General features: G+C 38.2%; 1 protein-coding gene across 3 annotated transcripts in view; it reads left to right on the forward strand.

Moving 5' to 3' along the window:
- The first annotated feature begins 268 nt into the window (after positions 1–268).
- Positions 269–20,340, forward strand: part of ICA1 (islet cell autoantigen 1) — a 71,424-nt gene continuing 51,352 nt past the window's right edge. Inside the window, exons 1-7 of one of the 3 annotated variants that reach the window (XM_064676532.1) lie at positions 269–373; positions 10,092–10,138; positions 10,216–10,286; positions 11,917–11,954; positions 15,439–15,610; positions 17,495–17,567; positions 19,273–19,396. In XM_064676532.1, coding sequence (XP_064532602.1) covers positions 11,938–11,954; positions 15,439–15,610; positions 17,495–17,567; positions 19,273–19,396 — 386 coding nt within the window. In that variant the 5' untranslated portion in view covers positions 269–373; positions 10,092–10,138; positions 10,216–10,286; positions 11,917–11,937. The remainder of the gene's footprint in view (positions 374–10,091; positions 10,139–10,215; positions 10,287–11,916; positions 11,955–15,438; positions 15,611–17,494; positions 17,568–19,272; positions 19,397–20,340) is intronic. The other 2 variants (XM_064676541.1, XM_064676521.1) reach the window with 2 other exon arrangements.

The raw sequence follows: 20,340 nt of genomic DNA on the forward strand, positions 1-20,340 counted from the left end.
CTTGATGCTCCTCGCGGGGCACCTGCGGTCCCCAGCAGGCTGGGGCTGAGGGGGTTACTAGCGCCCAAGGAGGGCCCCAGTCTGCGGTAACTCTCCCGCCGCTTCCCTCCCAGCGCAGCCAGGAAAGTGGCAGGAAACGCGCCCCGGCAGTGACCGAGGCGAGGAAGCCGCCGGACCAAGCTCCCGAGACCTGCCGGCCGCGCCCTCCCGCCTCGGGGGCCGGGCCGGGCCGGGCCGGGCGGCGGCTCCGCCCCGCTGCGGGGGCGCCCACGCCGGCACAGGCGGCTCCGCTCGCCGCGCTGACGCCAGCGGCGCTGGAACACCTGGAGGGGCGGCGGCGCCTGCGGCTCAGCCCTTCCCTCCCCTCCGCAAGGTGAGTGCGGGAAGGGGGGTTCGCTGGGCTCCGTGCCGGGCCCGGGCGGGGAGCGCCGATGCCGGGCAGCCCCAGGTGGGCGCCGTTCCCCCCGCGGGAAGCCCGCTCGGGGCGAGGGGGGCGGCGCGGCCGCCGGGCCTGTGGCGCTGGTGCCCGAGATCGGGGTATCCGCGGCCGGACCTGTCCAGGGAGACATCTCTGAGGCACAAGATGGCATCTGCCCCTCCTTGTGCCTTGTGTTCCCCCTCCCGCCGTGCGGCCGTCTCTCTCCGATTATTGCATTTATCCGTTTGTGCCTCCCGTACATCCTCCCTGGCTCTGTGCCCGGGGGAAGCGGGGAGGGAAACGGCCGGTTCTCCTCGGCGGTTTCCGGCTGGGCTGCCGGGCTGAGGCGCGGGTTGCCCAGCTGCGGTCCGTGCCGCTCTGGGGCCCGGCCGGGTCGAGGGGGGTGGCGGGGCATCCTCTGGTCAGGTAATGTCAGACATCGAACCGGCACCGAGGCAGTGACAGCTGGGGAAATGGCAATTCAAGAAACTCAGATTTCTGAGTTAAAGCTTATAATTTGTGAAAGGTTGATCTTTATAATCAGATTTGTTCTATATCCCTCCACCTGATCCGTGTAGGCTGCTCTAGTAATTTAAAAGAAAAAGGAAAACATCGGGTCAATTCTTAGTAGGAGAAAAGGGTGAAGGGCACTGTGCTCTTTTATTTGTTGGTATCATTATGGATATATTCAGTGCCAAATGTAAATAAGTCTCCTGTTCCACGCTGTTTTGCATAATGCTGATAGCCTCAAGGATCTGCATGGCCTCTCTTAAAACAGTAACTCGGGTTTATCTTAGTTCAAATGTATAAATGTGAAACTGAATTGGGAAATCTCAGGGGTACGTTCTTTAATCCCTTACCTCCAAGTTGCATTGTGGTAGTATTTTGGAAGCTTGGCATTGGAGTTCTTCTTCTGTTTGGTTGGTTGTAATATTTTCCCCCTGCCTGCAAGCCTTGCTTTAAACCAAGGTGACCTTTTATTTCCATGAAGCACCTGTTTGTTGGTTTTGATGCCCCCTCCCATGTTTAATTGTGTTATCCTCTTTCTTTCAGTTTCTGGATAGATTTTATTTAATTTGTGTCTCAGAAAGCAGCTGTGACTCTTGTTTCAGAGCAGACTTCTTGGAAACAAACTGTTCTTGTGTTTTGCTCTAGCAAGACTGTTTAAGGACAAAACTGTGTTTGATCACTTCTGCAAAGTGTTGGGCAGAGGAAATGGTGGGCTGGATTTCAGAGTCTGCAGTGCAGACTGCATTTGGTTATGATCTTTCATTTGATTTTTCAGGTAATCCACTCTTTTTCTACTTGATCTATCCAGGGTTCTCAAGGAGAGAGTGTATGAACCCCTTGACAGTGCTATGTGTCTGACACAGATCTAGAAGTTGCAGTTTTTAGTGGTACTTAGCATGAAGTTCAACAGCATCTCATTTAGACTTTAGCAATTTTTTATACTGCTGTTTGAACAGGAGTAGCTTATTGGTGTAAACTGAGTAACGTAATGGTTTAAAGTTTATGTCAGTACCACTGAAGGAGGAATTTAGCATAGAGCCACACAGATCTTTTGAGTCGTGAACTGCCATAACTGGTATAACTAGTCACGTTTTTCACATGACAAACTCTACTGGAAGGTGATGTGGCAGTTAAATGCTGCCAAACCTTGGTCTAAATGAGTTTCTAAAGTTTCTCTACTGTCAGAACTTCATGGGTGAAACATCATTATGTCCAGAAAGGTTCAAGCACTTTACTGAAAAATTTAGATGCTGGTCATTGGAATTTGCTTCCTTCTTAGTTGAGAAAAAATTAAGTGCTTTTTAGATAATGGTGATTTCTTCCACTGTGCATGTTGGAGTTGAAATTCAAATATGAATGTTATTGAAGATTTTCAGGTTCAAGAAGACCAGTTATGACTGTATGGAAAGGTTTCTTTAACATTTTTCTTTCACAAGTTTATATTATTGGGGTGTGGAGGGAATCACACAGTGCAAAGTAAAATTCCTTTTGAAGCCTACTGCAGGGTTAGGGGTTTTTTTTTTCCCTTAGTAGAGTTTCAGGCCCACCCATCTTTCCATTTCTTCTCTCTTGTCCATACTTTACACAGCTGCTAAATTGTTCTGATGATTTCCCAAGTAATCTTTTCTGGAAGAAATGAATAATAACATCTCTTTTGAGTCTTCAACTAATGTTGAAAGCTGTCGGTACAAGTTGGCAGAAAAAAAATGTGTCAATATCTCATCTAAACTAGAAGATAAAAAATGTTCTCAAAGTCTCTTTTTAATACTTTTTGCAAAATCTCCTCCAAGAGTATTGCTCTGTAATTGATTCTTCAAGATGTTTTTGCCACTTATCAACCATAAAATCATTCTAAAGACAAAATTATGCCACGTGATGCAGAAGCATTAAAAATACAAAAGCCCGGAAGGTGAAGTTTGTTAAACAAAGAACCAAGCAGTGAAGAACAGTAGAAACATTTGACCTTTTAAGCATTGCAGTAATAACAGTCTCACAGTAGTTTTTCCTGTGGCTATTGTTAGCCATGGCAAACTGAGGGGCATTTTGACCAGTTGCACAATTGTTTACATCAACCTTGGGAACCACCTGTACCTAGTCCCAGAAACAGTACTTGTGCATCTTGCAAGTAACTTTGTAGGGATCACCGCTGCTGGAACAGTTGGCTGGTGTGCCAGGATCTGAGAACAGTAATATAAAAGTTGAATGGACTGTGTGTCTGTGGAGAATATACAGCCTGTACTGATGGTGTTTACTCAAAGGGTGGTGAAAGGAGGTCACCCTGTATTATTGTTGCTGTGCATGCTAAGACTATTTTGTTAATCGAATCTCTTATCCATGTATGTGAAAGGGAATCTAGAGAAAATTATCTTCTCCTGTTCCCTCGTCCAGCATTGTTTCCCCTTAGGTATAAATTGCTTTCTGTCTTCTGCATGGATGAAAAGGCAGGAGGGAGGCAGAAACTTGAGAGGGTTGACTGTGCCAGCAAATAGGGTATCTAATTAAGAGCCCTTAGTTTGAAGTTCTAAAACCATATATGTTTATATGTAATATCCTATACATGCAAAAAGAGTTTTTTGGTGGTTTTGTTTGGGGGTTTTTTTGTCCGTTGCTTTTCCTATAGGTTCTACAAGGGAAAGTTTCCTGATATTAAGACTCTAGACTGATTACAGGTAGAATGTGTCACAAAAATAATCTTGTTGTCTCTTATAATCTATGCACACCGCGTGTTCCTCATGGCATTTTCTTTAATACTATTCAGCTACTAAGTTTGCAAACACTGGTTTCTAAACTAAGAGAACAAATGCGTATTACAAAACAATTTGATAATAATTTTTGAAAAATGAAGCAAGTCTGCATTTAGAATGAAGTTAAATACTGGATTGTATATATCCCTGGTTTTGCTCATTAACAGTGAGGTAAGACCTGCCACTCAGTGACTTATATTCAAAAATTCTTTCATAAAACGCACATAGTACTTATGATGCTTACCTGGTTCTTTCCTGAGGGCGTTCACTCAGTGTTCTTCACAAATGTAAGTGCAATACTTTAATAGTCAAGTAAAAGATGTTACACGAGGGCAAATTGACACTATGTGCTGTCCCTACATTATTTCACAATAAGCAGATGAAAAATTAGTATAATCTGAAAAAGGAGTTTAAAATTAATTTTTTGTGTGATTACATATCTCTGGGTTTGTGCTAGTGATTAAGTTCTGCATGCATGTGAACTTATCTAGAAAGTGCTAGTGTTTGCTCATCAGTCTTCCAGCTGTGCGTCTACCAGCATTTATTTGAAATATTTTTTCTGAGACTACATGTGCTGTGTCTTGACTGCATGTGCTATTCTTATCGGTGCTTTTGAGGTAAACCACTGTTTTCAGGAATTTATCATTCAACTGCTTAAAAATCTGCAAAAAACCAAAACCAAACCCAACCCAGCTCCAAGTGTCATTCCAATACCTGTTATGTTCTAGAAAGGAAATCACTTATGCCTGTAAGTTTGACTTGGTAGGTTTTGGAATAATATGATAGGAATATAGTACTGAATAGCCTCAAAATTACTTTTTAGAGAGGAATGGTAACAGTTGACTTGGTCCTTGCAGTTCGAGGGAGCAAAAACAGGTTTTAAAACACATGCTGACATAGCGCCAAATTTCTACGTTTTTGTGTTGGCTAAAACTTGCCTCTAACCACTCCAGTACTGAAAACCAGTGCAGTTCAGATGGATTGAATAGTCTTTAAGTTCTAGGTATAAGTGAGCAATAAGTTTTCAATGTGTGAATTTTCTCTCTTTATATGCCACTGTCTTCTATTAACTTGTATGTATCATGGTTGGAAATAGAAAAATAAAGACTAAAAATAGCATGAGAAACAGGGCCCTGGATATCATCCTTTGTTGATACTACCCCAGGAAATTAGGTAGAATAATTTCCTATGTTAATTGTGTATTCTGAAACATTAGAAGCATGACAATTGTTTCTTGGAAAAAATAATTCTTAACAGTACTCTCTGCAGTAGCTATGGTTCATCTGCCCTGCATAGAGAGTATTAAGAGTCAGTGTAAAATTCAGTGAAAAACACTTCACTATGTATTTAATGCCAATAGTATTTTTTTGGATGTACTGTTTGCAGATGGGTTCCTAGGTATTGCTGCAAAGTGACAGAAAGCAGATCTGAAATGTTCAGATTTCTTCAGAGCTTGTGCATTGTAATGATACAAGTCCTTAATTGCAGTCAGTCATTTAAGATACCTGCTGGTATTACTGTGGTTTGTTCTCCATGCAGTTTACTAGCTTGAGAAAGAAGGGAGTGTTATTAGCTCAAACTGATGCCTTGGAGAATGGGCTCCAGTTTCTTTGATATTTTGTTGTTGTGAGTACGTGGTTGGGGTTTTTCTGCATGTGAAATTTCAGGGGGCAGTGGGGGTGGGCGGGGGGGTGGTTGGTATGTTTTTTGGGTTTGGGTTTTATTGTTTTCTTGTGGTTTTGCTTTGTTTTGGGGGTTTCTGTATAGTTTTTTGTTCTTTTTTGCTTATTTGTTTGTTTTAATTCTTTGAAGAATCAAGACAAATTAATAAATAGAAAGAAATAACATTTTGCTGGGATGTCTCAAAAGCCTTGATAGAGAGGATAAGGAAATGGACAAAATTGCGTATAGAAGTGTTAGTTCCAGAAGTGTTTGCAATGAAACTAAAAACTGGTTCCAGGAGGTTTATGGGATATGGCTGTGTCCCAATCACAGTGTTTTTCAGTATGCTGCTGACACTTTTTCCCCCCAGTAATTCAGCAGACCACCATGAAATCCTAGTTTTGAGAGAATTGGAATAGAAAAGCACTCTCACAGCATAATTTAGCTGTGTAGTTCAGGTGCTTCTTGTGAAAAGCATCATTTATGTGTACACAGAACGCAGTGGTGAGGCTCTCTTTCAAGTGCTCAGATTTGCTCTTTGGAGGTTCTATTCACCATTTTTACAGGGACTTAATATTGAGAGGCTTATATGGTGATTTAGACACTGCAGTTAGATAATTGGGGTCAAACAGCATGATTTTTTCCCTCTCAGAACCTCCCAGGTATATGAATATAAAAGGAGCTCTCTCTGTATAACAGATACCATTTATCCTGTGCTTCTTTTAAGAATGTTTGAAACTTCTTTCAAGATGTCAGCTCCTGAAATAGCTTGAAAGAGTAATTCTGTTGATACTGAACAATCTTATATTTCTTCTCCTGAGAACTTGGGGAACAAAGCTGTGGATCAGTCTGAAACAAAAGAATAGACAAAAAGTTGTAGTGGATGGAAGGAACTGCTAATGCAGCACTTACCAATCTGCAAACTGTTTGAATTAATAAACAAGTGCATCAGTGTGTGGTCTAACAGAATGAAAAGACTCCTGGATTCAAAGCTAAGCATGGATGATTCTGCAGGATTAGAACATCAATGTTGAGAATTAAGAGCTTTAGAGGAAAAAATAAATCTTGTAATTTTTCATAGATATAGCTTGAACTCTAGATTAATTTTAGCTGAATTACAGTGGTAGCTATTCATGTAGTTAAGAGTAGGAATACTTCTAAGTCTGTGCATAATCTGGACATCAAATGCCTGTATAGACCCAGACAGCTTTTACTCTTCCTGCACTGGCAATATGGATAATAAAGATCTTCAGGCTATTAATATTGTCCTTTGTTTGGAAAAGGCAAAATGAAAAGTCACTTGAAGCTCCGTGTTTGTAGATAGACTAGCAAAGATAAAACTGTGCCCAGTCTAGTCTTCATCTTGCAGTGAGACTGCTTCTTGCTTTGCAGGCCCATTCACCTGATTCAGTTTGATCACAGCTTCCAGGGAGCAGAGTGGGAGAGATATGTTGCCAACCAAGAGCTGTTGGAGACACAGATGGCATTGATTCCCTCACCTAAGCACATTTTCTTCCCTTCAGAGTATTTTACATAAATGAAACTATCACTCAACTTTTACATATAGAACTCCTTAAATTTTTTTTTTTATTGGTTGTTGTTACTTAGTACCACTCTACTATTACTGTATTAAAAGTTTCTTGGAAGATTATTCATTTTAATAAAAGTGTTGCAATAAGTAAATCAACTGCAATGCATGATTCTGCTATATTTGAAGTTCTAAGTTGCAAGGCTTTTAGGATACATAGAGTCTGTGGGGATTTGAAGAGCCACAGAACTTATTAGCTGCTTTGAAAGAACAATAAAATGAGAGGACAGTGCAATCAGTGAAAGTGCAGACTCTTCTATGTCTCTCCTGATGAACACATTGCTTGCATGTGAGGGTTGAAGAATTCTGCTATGCAGCTGTATCACTCCTGAAGTCAAACTGAGTCTAGAAACAGTTTGGATGTGTTTTAAAGTGTCCAGGCTGAGAGGCTGTGCCAGTCTTCTCTGGCATCAGCCTCCAAATATGACGATTTCTGGAACACAATCCTGAGGCTTCTTGGTGGCTCCTCAAAGAGCCCCTTAGGGATTTCCAAGGTTTCAGCAGGACTTATGAACCCAGCTGAATCTATATGGGAATGGATGTTTCAGCATTGTGGTCCCTTGTTTTCTGAGCAGACTTGTTATGAATAGGGCCAGCTCAGGTTTATTGCTAAAACTGAAGTACCATCAGTCTCTCTCAAAACATTGGGAAAAGTACTTGCAAAATTACTGCACTGCAGCATTAAATGTGGGTTTGTGTACAGAAAGCAGTAGTGTTCCACTGCTTTCCCCAGCACGGTAAAAAACACCTGTGTTTGCTTCTGATAGCCCTTCCCCCATCTAGAGTATCCCTACGTTTTGTTTGTCAAGATAGAGACTGTCATGGAATCACTAGTGTTGTGTAACTCTTTATTGTCAAAGATAATGGAAACTTTCTGATACAAATACTTTCCTATAGGGTGATAAATGATTTTTTCAGTTGTTTGTTTGTTTTTTTTTTGTTAATCATTGTCAGTATAATATTATTTAATGAAACATTTTTTTTTTTTTAATCTTAATACACTGTGAAGAAAAACAAAAAAAAGTTCCTTACATCAACTTGTGGCAAATTAAGCTCATTTTTATATCTAAAACTGTGTTATAAAAGGTTAATTTTAAATTTGACTACAGTTTCAGGGGAAAGTATTGGTGGATTCAAGTCAGTTTCATTGTAGTTAGCTTTGCCAAAGAGCAACTGCCTTATTGCTTCTGTTCAGGACATTTATGTCTTGTTCTTTGAAAGCATAACAGAGTTCAAAGCCTAAAGCAGTCAGAAGTTATGTGCTCGTTCTTTGGGTTCTTCCTGAAGCCTCAGGGACAGCATTTTGTGACTGTAGGGATTCTTTGTTACATGACTATGAAATGTTCCTTTTAATTCTTGGATACTTTCCTGGGCTGTTTCCAGTCCTCTTTTATTAGTATCTCTCACTTTTTGAGGCTAGACCTAGGTCTTGGGATTTCTTCAAAAAAAATCTCACTGCTTTCAGCTAACCCAGATGCTCTTGATAGTGTCCTTTGTTATAGCTGAACCAATACCTTAACTCTCTTTTGTTCCTGGACTTGGAATAGACAGTAACAACACATGAAGTTAGAGATTATAAAAATTATTAAGTTACTGGAGAGACAATTTACATTGCACATGTAGCAATAATGGAAGAATGTTAATGTTAAAAGTTTTGGCTATGAATGAAAACATATTACTAAAAGGTGAAAATATCGTAGGTAACTTTGAAAACATACTGTATCTTTTTGTATGTGTTTAGGCACAGTGGTCATGGGGCAGTGTTATTCTCCTGTCCATTTACACCATCCTTGTGGAAAGTCTTTCGTATTAAGCCAATGGTAGCAACAAGCTTGCTGCTCTCCCTTCTGATCTTCTTTTACATTGTACAAATTTTTCACAGAATCACATAGGTTGGAAGGGAGCACTAGAAATGCACAGCCCAGCCTCCTGTTCAACCGAGCCCAGTAAGGGCACATTGCTCAGGGCCATGTCTATCCCTCGCCTTAGGGGGCAGCTTGTTCCAGTGCTTGACCACCCAGATATAAACATGAGAATTTCTGTAATAGCATCTCAACTACATCTGGCCCAATTAAATATTTCTATACTATGTTCCTCTACCTTTGTTTCATTTTTTGATATCTGTGTAATATATACTGTTCCCTTTTCAGTAGAGCATAACTGTGATGCTGAAACATGAAATATGAATTAATTTACACAATTGTATCTAACTTGCAACAAGGTCTGTATAAATGGAAATCTTTTAGGGTACATTCAGATTGGCAGAACCCAAAGCAAATGCACATTTGTGGTCTAAATTAACAGCTAAAAAAATGGCATAATAGTTGTGGACATCCAGGTTTTTCAGTGTTCTTGGTTACTGAGAAGGGTGAAACTCAGATGGGTCTTCTGAGGCATGACTGGTTTCTTTATGAAGATTTCTTGGACAGCATCTGGAATGAATGGGATCCAGAAACATTCTTGATAGAAATTATAGATGAAATACTGCAAACCTTATAAAAAGTAATCTGATTATTTCTTAGCAGCCACAGTTCTGTTTTCTCAATGCTAGTGCTTACCAAACTGTCTTTGAAAATTGAATTCTTATTTAGAACCAAAAGGTGGCTCCATACTGGAAATAAAACGGGCCCAGAGATTGATCTTGAGCACTGGGCCACTGCTTATTCCCACTGTTTAATTACTGCAATCTCCCTGGCTTGGTTTTTATCTATACTACCTGGAACTCTCTGGGACCTTTCTCTCTCCTGGCATGTTTTGGGTGATATCACATGCCAAGAGCCATTTCCAGCGGGCAGTGTGGGTAAGACTCCACTTCTGTTTCCTTCCACCCTGATCGGCCACATGACACTATCCCAGCAGGCCTTGTAGCCTCGAACACCTCGAGTGCCATCATGTCACACAGCAGGACAGGGAATAGACACCCTCATTTTCATAGCATGTTAATACTGTCCTAATAGCTGTGGTATAATCCTCTCTTTGAACTAAAAAATTCCCACAACTAATGTCTTAAGGGCATAGGAGTGCTATGTAGGACCTGGACGAGTATAACTAAGATGATCTCAGAGTCAAAATATAAGGTCAGATGTTTACGAAGAAAGAGCATGAGCTGTGCTTGCAAATGAGAACTGTTTTACCATGACCTTGATAGATAAATTTCTTTTTGTTTTAGGGGCACTGGTTTCCAGGAGGAGCAGGTGGACGTGTACAGTGAGTAAGGTCAGTGCCTTAGACCTTTTTCCCATAATTGGTTGTTTTCACTTTGTTCTAAGTAATATACATGTTATTCCATCTAGATAGGCTGTTCTTTGAGTCCTACCAAACCAAGTGTGCAACTGAATAACTGAGTCATGGATGTGTATACAAGGTAAATCCTGTGGTCTTATCTCACACAAACACACCCACAGTTGACTTAAGGAGGACTAGTGTGAAAACAGTGAAGTCAAGCATAAAGGTATTAGAAAACTGGCGTTAACCTGTGACTGTGGCTTTAGAAACTACAGCAAAGCCATGACCTGTGCTGTCTATTCAGTACCTTGTCTGACTCAGTGGTTCTGTAAAACAAATGACAATCTGAAATGATTCTTTCTTCCTCTTTGTTCAGCTGTTGGCCTTTTTATTTAAACTCTACTGAAGATAGAGTTATGAATATTCTCATGGTCTCTCCTGCAGTGCTTAAGAGCATGTCACAAAAATTCCAGTTCAGGAAAATTTCATGCTCTGATATAATCTTGCTGCATCTCATGGAATTTTGCCATGAAGTTTCACAGGTACTGACAGCAGAGAGGTTAGACTCAGAAATCTGGGGTTTGGCTCCATTCAGCTCCAAATGGAAGTGCATGTGCTTCACACTTGCAGGAAGCACTCAGGTTGTTTGCATTCCCTTGTTTGGGTTCCTGCAATCTGTTCCAGTCCCTTTGCCACTCCAGTGCTAACCACACTGTCTGTAAGCAGCACTGTGCTAGATATGTTTCCAGCATCACACCTCCCCTTTCTAGCCCCTTTTCCGTCTTGCTTGCCAAAGTTCAGTTTCAGCACCATTACCTTCCTAGCTGTTTTTCCCATTACTGTTTTCTTAGTCAGTCAGCTTCATATCTTAGTGTAGCCTGTTGATGTGTTCATTCTGCGCCTCTTCTTATCAAAGGCCATTCCCCAGCAGCACCATCTCAGCAGCTCCATTTTGGTCTCATCCACGACCATGGTGCAGTGCCTCCATTTGCATGTTAACTGTGTGCTGAAGAACAGTTCTCTCTGAAAGCAGCAGAGGAGAAGCCAGGTGCTTGTTGTTTATAAGGACTGTCAGGCTTGGCTGGTAAATTTGGCCTGGAAATTTGGTACCAGTGGGAAATTTGGTACCAGTGGGAAGTGATGTGCATGCCATCTGGTCAGCTCAAAGTGTAGTGGGAGACTTGAGTATCCAAGCTGGAGATAGTAATTTATAAAATCTAAAGCCCTAATGCACATATATCATATTCTATCCTAAGGAACTGTGGTGTCCCTCATAGAAAAATCACCTGGTCATTAAATTTCGCATATAAAGTTCAAGACATGATATAACTAGTGTTTAAAAAAAATAGATCAGTGGGATATAGGAAAAAAAAAAAGATACAAAGTAATTGGAATTTGTTGTGACTAAAACTTGGAGGAAAAAACTTGGCTGAGGATGATGCCTAGCATGGACAATTTTGGCATGCCTTGTCAAAAGTCACAGAATTTACGCCAGGTAAATTTGCTTTTGCCTGGAAAACTTGCTAACATATAAGTATTGGCATCATAGATGGCACCACTTGAATCCATTTGCCATGGATTTATGTGAGAATTGTGTGTTACCTGAGGAAGGCCTATGGTCCAAGATTGAAAAATTTACTTTTGTAACATGGTAAAGAAGACGCTGCAACATAATTATTTTATATGTGAAAAGGTAGCAGATTTCTAGTGTTTAACTAAAAAATTATGTTATAATGGTGTTTGTATTAACTGATAATTTCTTATTTAAGTGTCTGAAGAAAACAAGAATTATGGAAGGTCATAAGTAGTAAGTATCTTGATTATTTTTTCTTATTTTAAAGAGCTAATAGCATTTGGTATGTTGAATTGTCACAACCTATATCACACATTATGTTCTGGCATCTATTATTTATATGAAGTCCCTAATGTCAGTAGACATGCTGTTTAAAAAGTATAAAAATAAAAACTGAAAAATTGCCAAAGACTAGAAAAGCAAATTAATTGGCTAGATAGAAAAATAGGATATCAGTTTCCTGTGTAATGGAAATAAGTATGAACTGTCATATTTCAAGAGGTTTTCTGTGATCATCAGCTTCACAATAAAGTACATCCTTCTTTCAGTTATATTTTCTGGTTGCTTAACAAAACCTAAGTATGTGCATGGTTGCTTGACACAAAATCCGTCTGAAAAGGTATTGACAGGTTTCTACCAATTGTCCACCAAATATTTCAGTAATGTGATTATGAGTCTTTCATTATTTTAATCTTAAACAGGAGTCATTAAATGAAATTAGAAGCTCAATTTGTGTGTAGTAGTAAAAAATTATATTCCTCTTATTCTTTCAATTGGTTTATCAGTCTTGTAATTCAGGAATCTGTACTAATCCCAGTATTTTTTCTTAATCTTTTTGTGACCTTATATTAATAACTCAATTTTATTCCTTGCACAATGCCCCTAGAATTTCTGGAAACCTCAATTGAGGTAGCTATCAAGGCTAGTTAACATCAGATGAATTATGGTGTTTTCTTGACTTGACCACTGAAATGAGATATCAGTTATTTGCACAGCTGTAGCAGAAGTTAAAGCACCCAAACAGAACAGCTAGGGCCTTTATGAGCTCACCCCTGTGAGCGGTTTGACGGGATTTTTTAATTAATATTTTAAAAATAATGCTACTTTAAAACTTTCATATTCTGTTTTCTCATAATGCAGGGGTATTTGTTAGAGGTTGTAGATTTTGTATTTTAAAGGTGTAGCATTTATCAAGTCAATATAGTCTTCACCAAAGTTGATAGGCTGTCTGTTGTCCATGTGTGTAATGGTTTGTTTGTACAGAATTCCAAATGAAATGTGGTATGTTTTGCATGTGTTGTTTTGTACAGAATTCCAAATGAAATGTGGTATGTTTTGCATGTGTTGTTTATTTTCTGCTGTATCACCAAAAGACCTTTATTTTAATTTTAATTAAATACATAAATTCTTGGAACTAGTGTTTCTGTAGAATTAAGTGGGGAAATATCTTCACTTTTCAAGTTTGGAGAAGAAGCCAAGAAGTTCTGTGTATAAGTGCTTTTTAAAATTTAGTCCCTGCTCACTTCCAGTTTAATTTCTTACCCTCTCTTTGGTGATTAAGGCACCATTGCCTAACGCACTGATTAAAAGTAACAAAGCAAGTAACATATCCCGGTGAAACCACCCTTTGGGGAAGTGTACCAGTGGCTGGTTTTTTTCAGAATGGCTGCATTATTTCACAGCAAATATATATCTATGTGTGTGTGTATATGTATGTATACGTATATATGTATGTATACGTATATATGTATGTATACGTATCTATGTATGTGTATATGTATGTATATATATGTATATGTGTATGTATATGTAATATATGTATGTATATGTATATATGTGTATGTATATGTGTATATATGTATGTATATGTATATATATGTATGTATATGTATATATATGTATATCTATAAATATATATGTATATGTATATATGCGTATATATATGTATATCTATATAGGTATATATGTATATTTATGTGTATATATATGTATCTATATGTGTATATATATGTATCTATATATATGTATCTATATGTATGTATATATATGTACATGTGTATATATGTATATATATGTGTGTGTAGATATATATATATATATATAAATCAGAGGATCAGAGAATGGTTTGGGTGGAAGAGACCTTAAAGATCATCTAGCTGTAACCCCCCTGCCATGGGCAAGGACATGTGTCTCAGTACATGACTTGATGTGTGTGTTGGGTCTGAAGACCTCTTGGGGTAGCATCTCTGAGCTGTCTCTGTGTTGTGGTCAGTATCTTACTAAAGAGCCATAGTTCATCACTCCACAGGTAGAAGGTATTGTTTTTCAAGATAAACTCAACCTCTTTAAGTTTCCTAGAATATTTGATATAGCGATTTTTGGCAACCATTTACTTCTAAAGAGCTGCAAAGTTACTGCAGCTTTTTATACATGAATATGGGGGAAAATGTGTGTACTTTTGCAGAAATGAGCAATCATAGAATCACAGAATCAGCTGGGTTGGAAGGGACCTCCGAGATCATCAAGTCCAACCCTTGATCCACTACCGCTGTGGTTACTAGACCATGGCACTAAGTGCCATATCCAGTCTCTTCTTAAAAACTTCCAGGGATGGAGAATCCACCACTTCCCTGGGCAGCCCATTCCAATGTCTAATCACCCTCTCTGCGAAGAAATTCTTTCTAATATCTAACCTAAACCTCCCTTGGCACAACTTGAGACCATGCCCTCTTGTCTCACTGATAGTTGCCTGGGAAAAGAGACCAACCCCCACCTGGCTACAACCTCTTTTCAGATAGTTGTAGAGAGTGATGAGGTCTCCCCTGAGCCTTCTCTTCTGCAGGCTGAACAGCCCCAGCTCCCTCAGCCTCTCCTCATAGGACTTGTGCTTGAGTCCCTTCACCAGCCTAGTTACTCTCCTCTGGACCTGCTCCAGCACCTCAATATCCTTCATGAACAATGGAATAACATCTCCTAAAAGAAGTCAAGATTTCATTGTAAGGCTGTATTTTCTAGTAAACCATCTTGGTATGGTTTGACTATTGTGGAATATGTAGTTTGTCTGTAGATTACACTTTTTATTAGATCTGCTACAGGAATGCAGAATCATCTGTCAATAAAAAAATAATCCTTGAAAAAAAGGTTACCTGTTACACAGCCACAGTTGTCATGTAGTCATTGTATAAAGAAAGATGTGAGATATCAGTCTTTCATGTAGCATGCTCAAAAGAGATGAAGGTTCTTCTTTTTTTATTCAATTACAAAAAAAGGAGAACAAGAAATGGTCTAATCCCATTAATAAAATGAACTGTGTGAAGTCCTGACAGTGCTGAAATGCCATGAAAATTTCTACCTGCTTAAGCAACTCTGCTAGTTCACTTGAAACTCTCCTATTAATTATATAAAATAAAAAGTTAGTTCCATGGGCTATAAATCAATCCATAATGCATTCGGAAGAATTCTTTGCAGCTGATTATTTGGCAGTACTGCATGCTTAAGACATTTGTATTGAAAGCAGTGTATTACTTTCCAGAGTAGGATTGGAAATATAGACTGATGTATTTGCTTTGTTATTAATACATAATGAGGAAATGCATGTTAGAATATATGTCTGCATGCAAATGCAATATTCTTAATTACAAAGGTATTAATTAAGCACGTTAGACTTAATTTTAAAGCATCCAATTGAAGTTTTCAATTTTATTTCTTAATCTTCTAGCAATTATCCAAGAGAATTTTATGATCAATATGCTCAAAGCCAAGAAAAATCAGTGGTCAATAAAATGCAGCAGAAATACTGGAAAACAAAACAAACCCTTATTAAAGTTACAGGAAAAAAGGAAGATGAGCATGTTGTAGCTTCAGATGCAGATCTGGATGCAAAACTAGAGGTTTGTAATGTTTACATAATGTATGTTCACTGTTTGTTAATGTTTAAAGTGTTTTTATTTTCACCAATCCTCTAATGTGTACACATAATATATAATAATCTATATTTTTTTTACTATCATTTTCATGTAATATCTTTTCCAAATTTTGGCAAAAGTACGTATGTAAATTCAGTCAATATAGTGCCATTTTGTAATACAAAACCTCATGTCCTTCAAACTTTATTTGGAACCTAACATCTTCTGGATTTACTTTCATGTGTTGGGGACAGATCTTCTCCTTTTGTTAGCAGAGAGGAGCAGGAGATCATCCTTATCCTTTGTCTATGTCAGTTTAAGGTAGTTTATTTTTTTTAATACTATTCTATAGTGTATACAAATGACAATCTCTATACAGATACAAAATATCACATATATCACAAAAGCTTGCAATACACCGAGAAGGAGCAAGGTGAATAGTGCACTCTGCACTCTGGAGTTTTCGAGCATATTAGTGGGTTCTGACATGACCAAAGAACCTTCTGAAAGTCTGTAAGATATAAATAAGAGAAAAAAATCCTGCTATGTGACAAATACAGTCCTGCTGTCAGTATCCTCAGCCCCACTGAGAAAAAAAAATAGCTTAAGGTTCTACAAATTGAAGAGCTCAAATGAATTTTAGACAAAGTAAAAAATAGAGGATGGACTACAGAAATGTAGCAATCCAGTTTGTGTCCATGTAAGTTTTGTTGGTATTGTTCTGTTAGGTAAGGATAAATGTTTTGCCTTACTGGTTTTCTTGCAGTTTCTTAAAAAAAAAAATAAAAATTGACTTCACAGTTTATTCAGGTTTTAGCTGAAATACCAGAGGCTGTTTTACAACAAACACTAGTGGGAACTTATAACATGGTGATTCTAGCTATGGGGTCTTCATGATAGGTTATAAATCAATAGTACTGATGCAAAACAAGCTGGAAGGATGGAACAATATTTTTTAAATACATACCTGAGTTTCTACCATGTCTACTGTATTGCAGATTCATTAAAAAGGATGCTGTGTTAGCTCAGGTGGGATTGGAAATAGGGAAACTTGTGTTTCAAAAAACTATAAGCATGTTTTCACTTGGACACTTTCTCACCTACAAGTCACACTCCCAGTTTAAAAGACAAGACCTGTGTAAATGTATAGGAAGTCAAGCAACTGTGAAGGAAGGCAGCTACTGGGCTAGTAATCCATTTTACTTAGTTGTGTAATGCTTGATATGGTGGAGTTTAGGTATAAGTTGCAGGTTGGAGGTTTTAGATGGAGAGATAGAAAGAGCAGTAATTCTTCTATTTCCTAGAAACAATCTCCAAATTAAGTCAAGACTGACATTTTTTACCTCTACTTCCTTTGGAAACTACTGCTTTATAAATTTGGTTACACCAATAAAACGTTCAGTTTAAATCAACAGCTTTCTATATTGAGATACCTATGCAAGTTGGTTCCACTAAACTTTGCAGTATGAAAAATTCAGTATGCATATTGCCACCTGTGATAAACATGATAGACATTTTGATAACTCTTTGCTCTACTGGAAGTTTTTTAGAAATAGATTTGTATATCTCTGTGTATATCCAAAGATATCACCTAAAAAAAAAAAAGCCCAACGCAAGTAGTTTGGTTAACTACCAGCTGTTCTTTTGTAAGTTATGATTGGTCTGTAGTTTCAGTGGATAACTTAATTGAAAGAAAAGCACAACTGGTAAAGAAAATACTTTCAGGCTAGAAAGATTTCTAATTGTTCAAGAAGGAAATAATGATCCCTAATAATTTCTACAAAAAATTAAGTTCTTCTGTGTATTTTATTCATCAGTATTTCTTGCATGCACTTAACAAATTTTTTGTGTATTTTCTTTCAATATCAGCTGTTCCATTCTATTCAGAGAACATGTATGGAGTTGCTGAAAGCAATTGAACTGTATCAAAAAAGGATTTGTTGTAAGTATGATCAAACACAGTAATTAAAATGGTAAGAAGGTCTGCATTGTGGAACCATTAAACAAGTGAAAAAGGGAAAATTAAAATGGGGAACTACTAGTTTCATCGTATTTTAAAGTAAAAATAACGTTCCTTGCAAACAGCTAAAAGCAGATTTTCTTATTTGCTTGAAGATTTCCTAGATCTTAAGTTTTATATATTGATATAATGCAGTGATAGGTAGCAATAATTACTGGAGAAAGCTTCCTTGAAGTCCTTTTTCTCCCTGCTTGCTTGGCTTGTTTACATTCAGAAGTCTCTTGTCTAGAAATCCTAACTCCTTTCTAAACTGTTTTAGTTTTTCTTTCCATCAGGATTGATGATGAAGAATATTTGGCTTATTACTAGTTTTATAATTAAGTAATCCATGCTATTACGATGAATTTGATAATGCTGACTTGGCTGTAACAAGTGTACAGTAATTAGTGATGGTAATTAGTAAGAGACGGGGACCTAATCTGGGAAGTTTCAAACAGCAAGTTGTATTAAATGTCTGCTAAAGGTTCTCTGCAATCAAAATTGTTTGATTCTCTGCAGCTGTGATTTTTGGCCTGGAGAAGAGAATCCAGCTTTGGAGTCATCTTTCAGTTTATCTTCTTTTCTTGAATGTTATCCATATTTTCTCGAGCCTTTCATTTTTCTTTTGCCTATCCAAAGAGAGTCAGGGATAATGTTTCAGAATCTGGTGGTAAAATTGGAATAGAGATTAGTAGGGTATTGAGTTCAAGAAGTGTTCCATAGGAGCAGGTGAAATCTCTGATGCAGGGATGTGCATGCAGAATCTTCTACCAGAGTTCTACCATAGTCTGCATTGGAGTTGACTGTCATTTTGGTAAAAATTACGTGAGGACTTCAAGAGATCTTCTTTTATTGTATTAGGCCACTCTCCATCTTGATAGTGGGAAGAAATTGGTACTTTAGGAGACAGCCACTTTAGAAGACAGACAAGGCCATCATGAAATGTTTTTGTAAGGATCATGAAGATCCGTGGTCCCAGTTTGGAAGTAGTCACCAATTCAGTGTAAAAACACTTTTCTTCCTCTTCTTGTTTAAAAAACAATCAGTTACTTTGAGGTAGACATATTTCAGATAGTTGAAATGTAGTGTTTGAATTGTGTAGAATGGTAAAATTGTCAAGCAATCTTGCAAAGTAATTTGAAAATAAGTGTTCTTTAAAGTGAAGTGCTAGATTTTTTCATATGAAAACTTTTTATGTAATTAAGCATGAAAACTGGTGAGCAAGAGAAAAGCAGGCAAATTAGCTTCTCTGAAAGTATGCTACCAGAGATCAGCTGAGGCAGTCCAAGTGGTGAAAAAGAATTTAAAAACCAACCAACCAGACAGAGCCCCAAAAATCCAACACTAAAAGATAATACAATCAAGACTAGACCCTTTTTGTAATCTAACCAACCTACTTTTTTTTTTCCAAGAAATAACACGTATCTCCTGTTGTCCTTTGGCATTGATGGAATTTTGTGACTCTTGTTAAGTATGTCTGTAAATGTCTCATCTTATGTTTATGAAATGCAGGAATTCTGTGAAATTATTTACTTTTGCTTTGCTGCTTGGACTTAGACTGTCTTAAACTATTTGATGTTAAGGCAGTTTTAAAGCTGTTAGAAACCAATTAAATAACATATTTGACCACTCATTTATTTTTTGTTAGTTCTGTCTCAGGAAGAAAACGAATTGGGGAAATTTCTTCGATCACAGGGTTCTCAGGATAAAACAAGAGCAGGAAAAATGATGCAAGCTACAGGAAAGGCCCTCTGCTTTTCTTCTCAGCAAAGGTATATGGGTCGACATTACTGTCTGATTTACAAAGTACATGTGATAATTGTAGTTGAGTCATTGTTGGCATAATTCATTTAGCCATTGGAAATGTGTGAGGAATCAATTGCTAGGAAAGTTATTGACCAAACCTGCTGTAGTATTGTCAATATTACTGGCTTATTTTTCAAATTTTGCCTGATCCTGCTTTTTGTCTTATGGACCTGCTGTGTCTATATCTCTAGTGCCTATTCAGCTCAGCAGTTCTAAAGCTATACTGGTGCATCTTTGTGGCCTCTCTAGCAGTGAGATTGTAAGGGAGCTGATGTCAGGTCCCTCCTCTGCTTGGTGGCAGTTCTCACTCTACAGATAAATGCTACAGCAGGCTCACTGTAGAGGTGTCTGGGTCCTGGGACGGAGGGAAATGAATAAGGAAATACTTTTTTTCTGGACCATGGAGTCTCATATCTCAAGTAGACAGAGGAGAAAGGAAGAGTCTGAATGTTATTTTCTGCTTTAACCTTACACTATGAAGCCCCCACCCCCAGGAGAAGATCCTAGAAGATCCCTTCTGAGCTCATGTAGATTAGGTAGAAGCAAATCAGTGAAAGGTAAGGAATCCAGAGGGACACACATGCCCACAAGCATATGCTGTTACCCAGAGCCCTTGATGACTCACTGACCCAGTGTTTGCTCAAGGAGTTTAAAAGTAACAGTACCTGATGGCAGTATGAGTATTATGATGGTTTTTTTTAACAGTATTGGGACCATGGAAGTTTGAAATTTACCAGCACTTGTGAGAGAGAATTTTATTCCATTATGTTTTACAGGATTTGGGGGGACTTTTAACTATTGTGATACTTTTCAGTTTTAGCTTAACAGTGCAGCTGTTTGGCTCAAAATAAAATATTCCATACAGAGCACTGAGAATTTAATATGTTTACCTTGGGCTAGAATTTGGTCA

This window comes from Pseudopipra pipra, chromosome 1, assembly GCF_036250125.1.
Source record: "Pseudopipra pipra isolate bDixPip1 chromosome 1, bDixPip1.hap1, whole genome shotgun sequence".
NCBI lineage: Eukaryota > Metazoa > Chordata > Aves > Passeriformes > Pipridae > Pseudopipra > Pseudopipra pipra.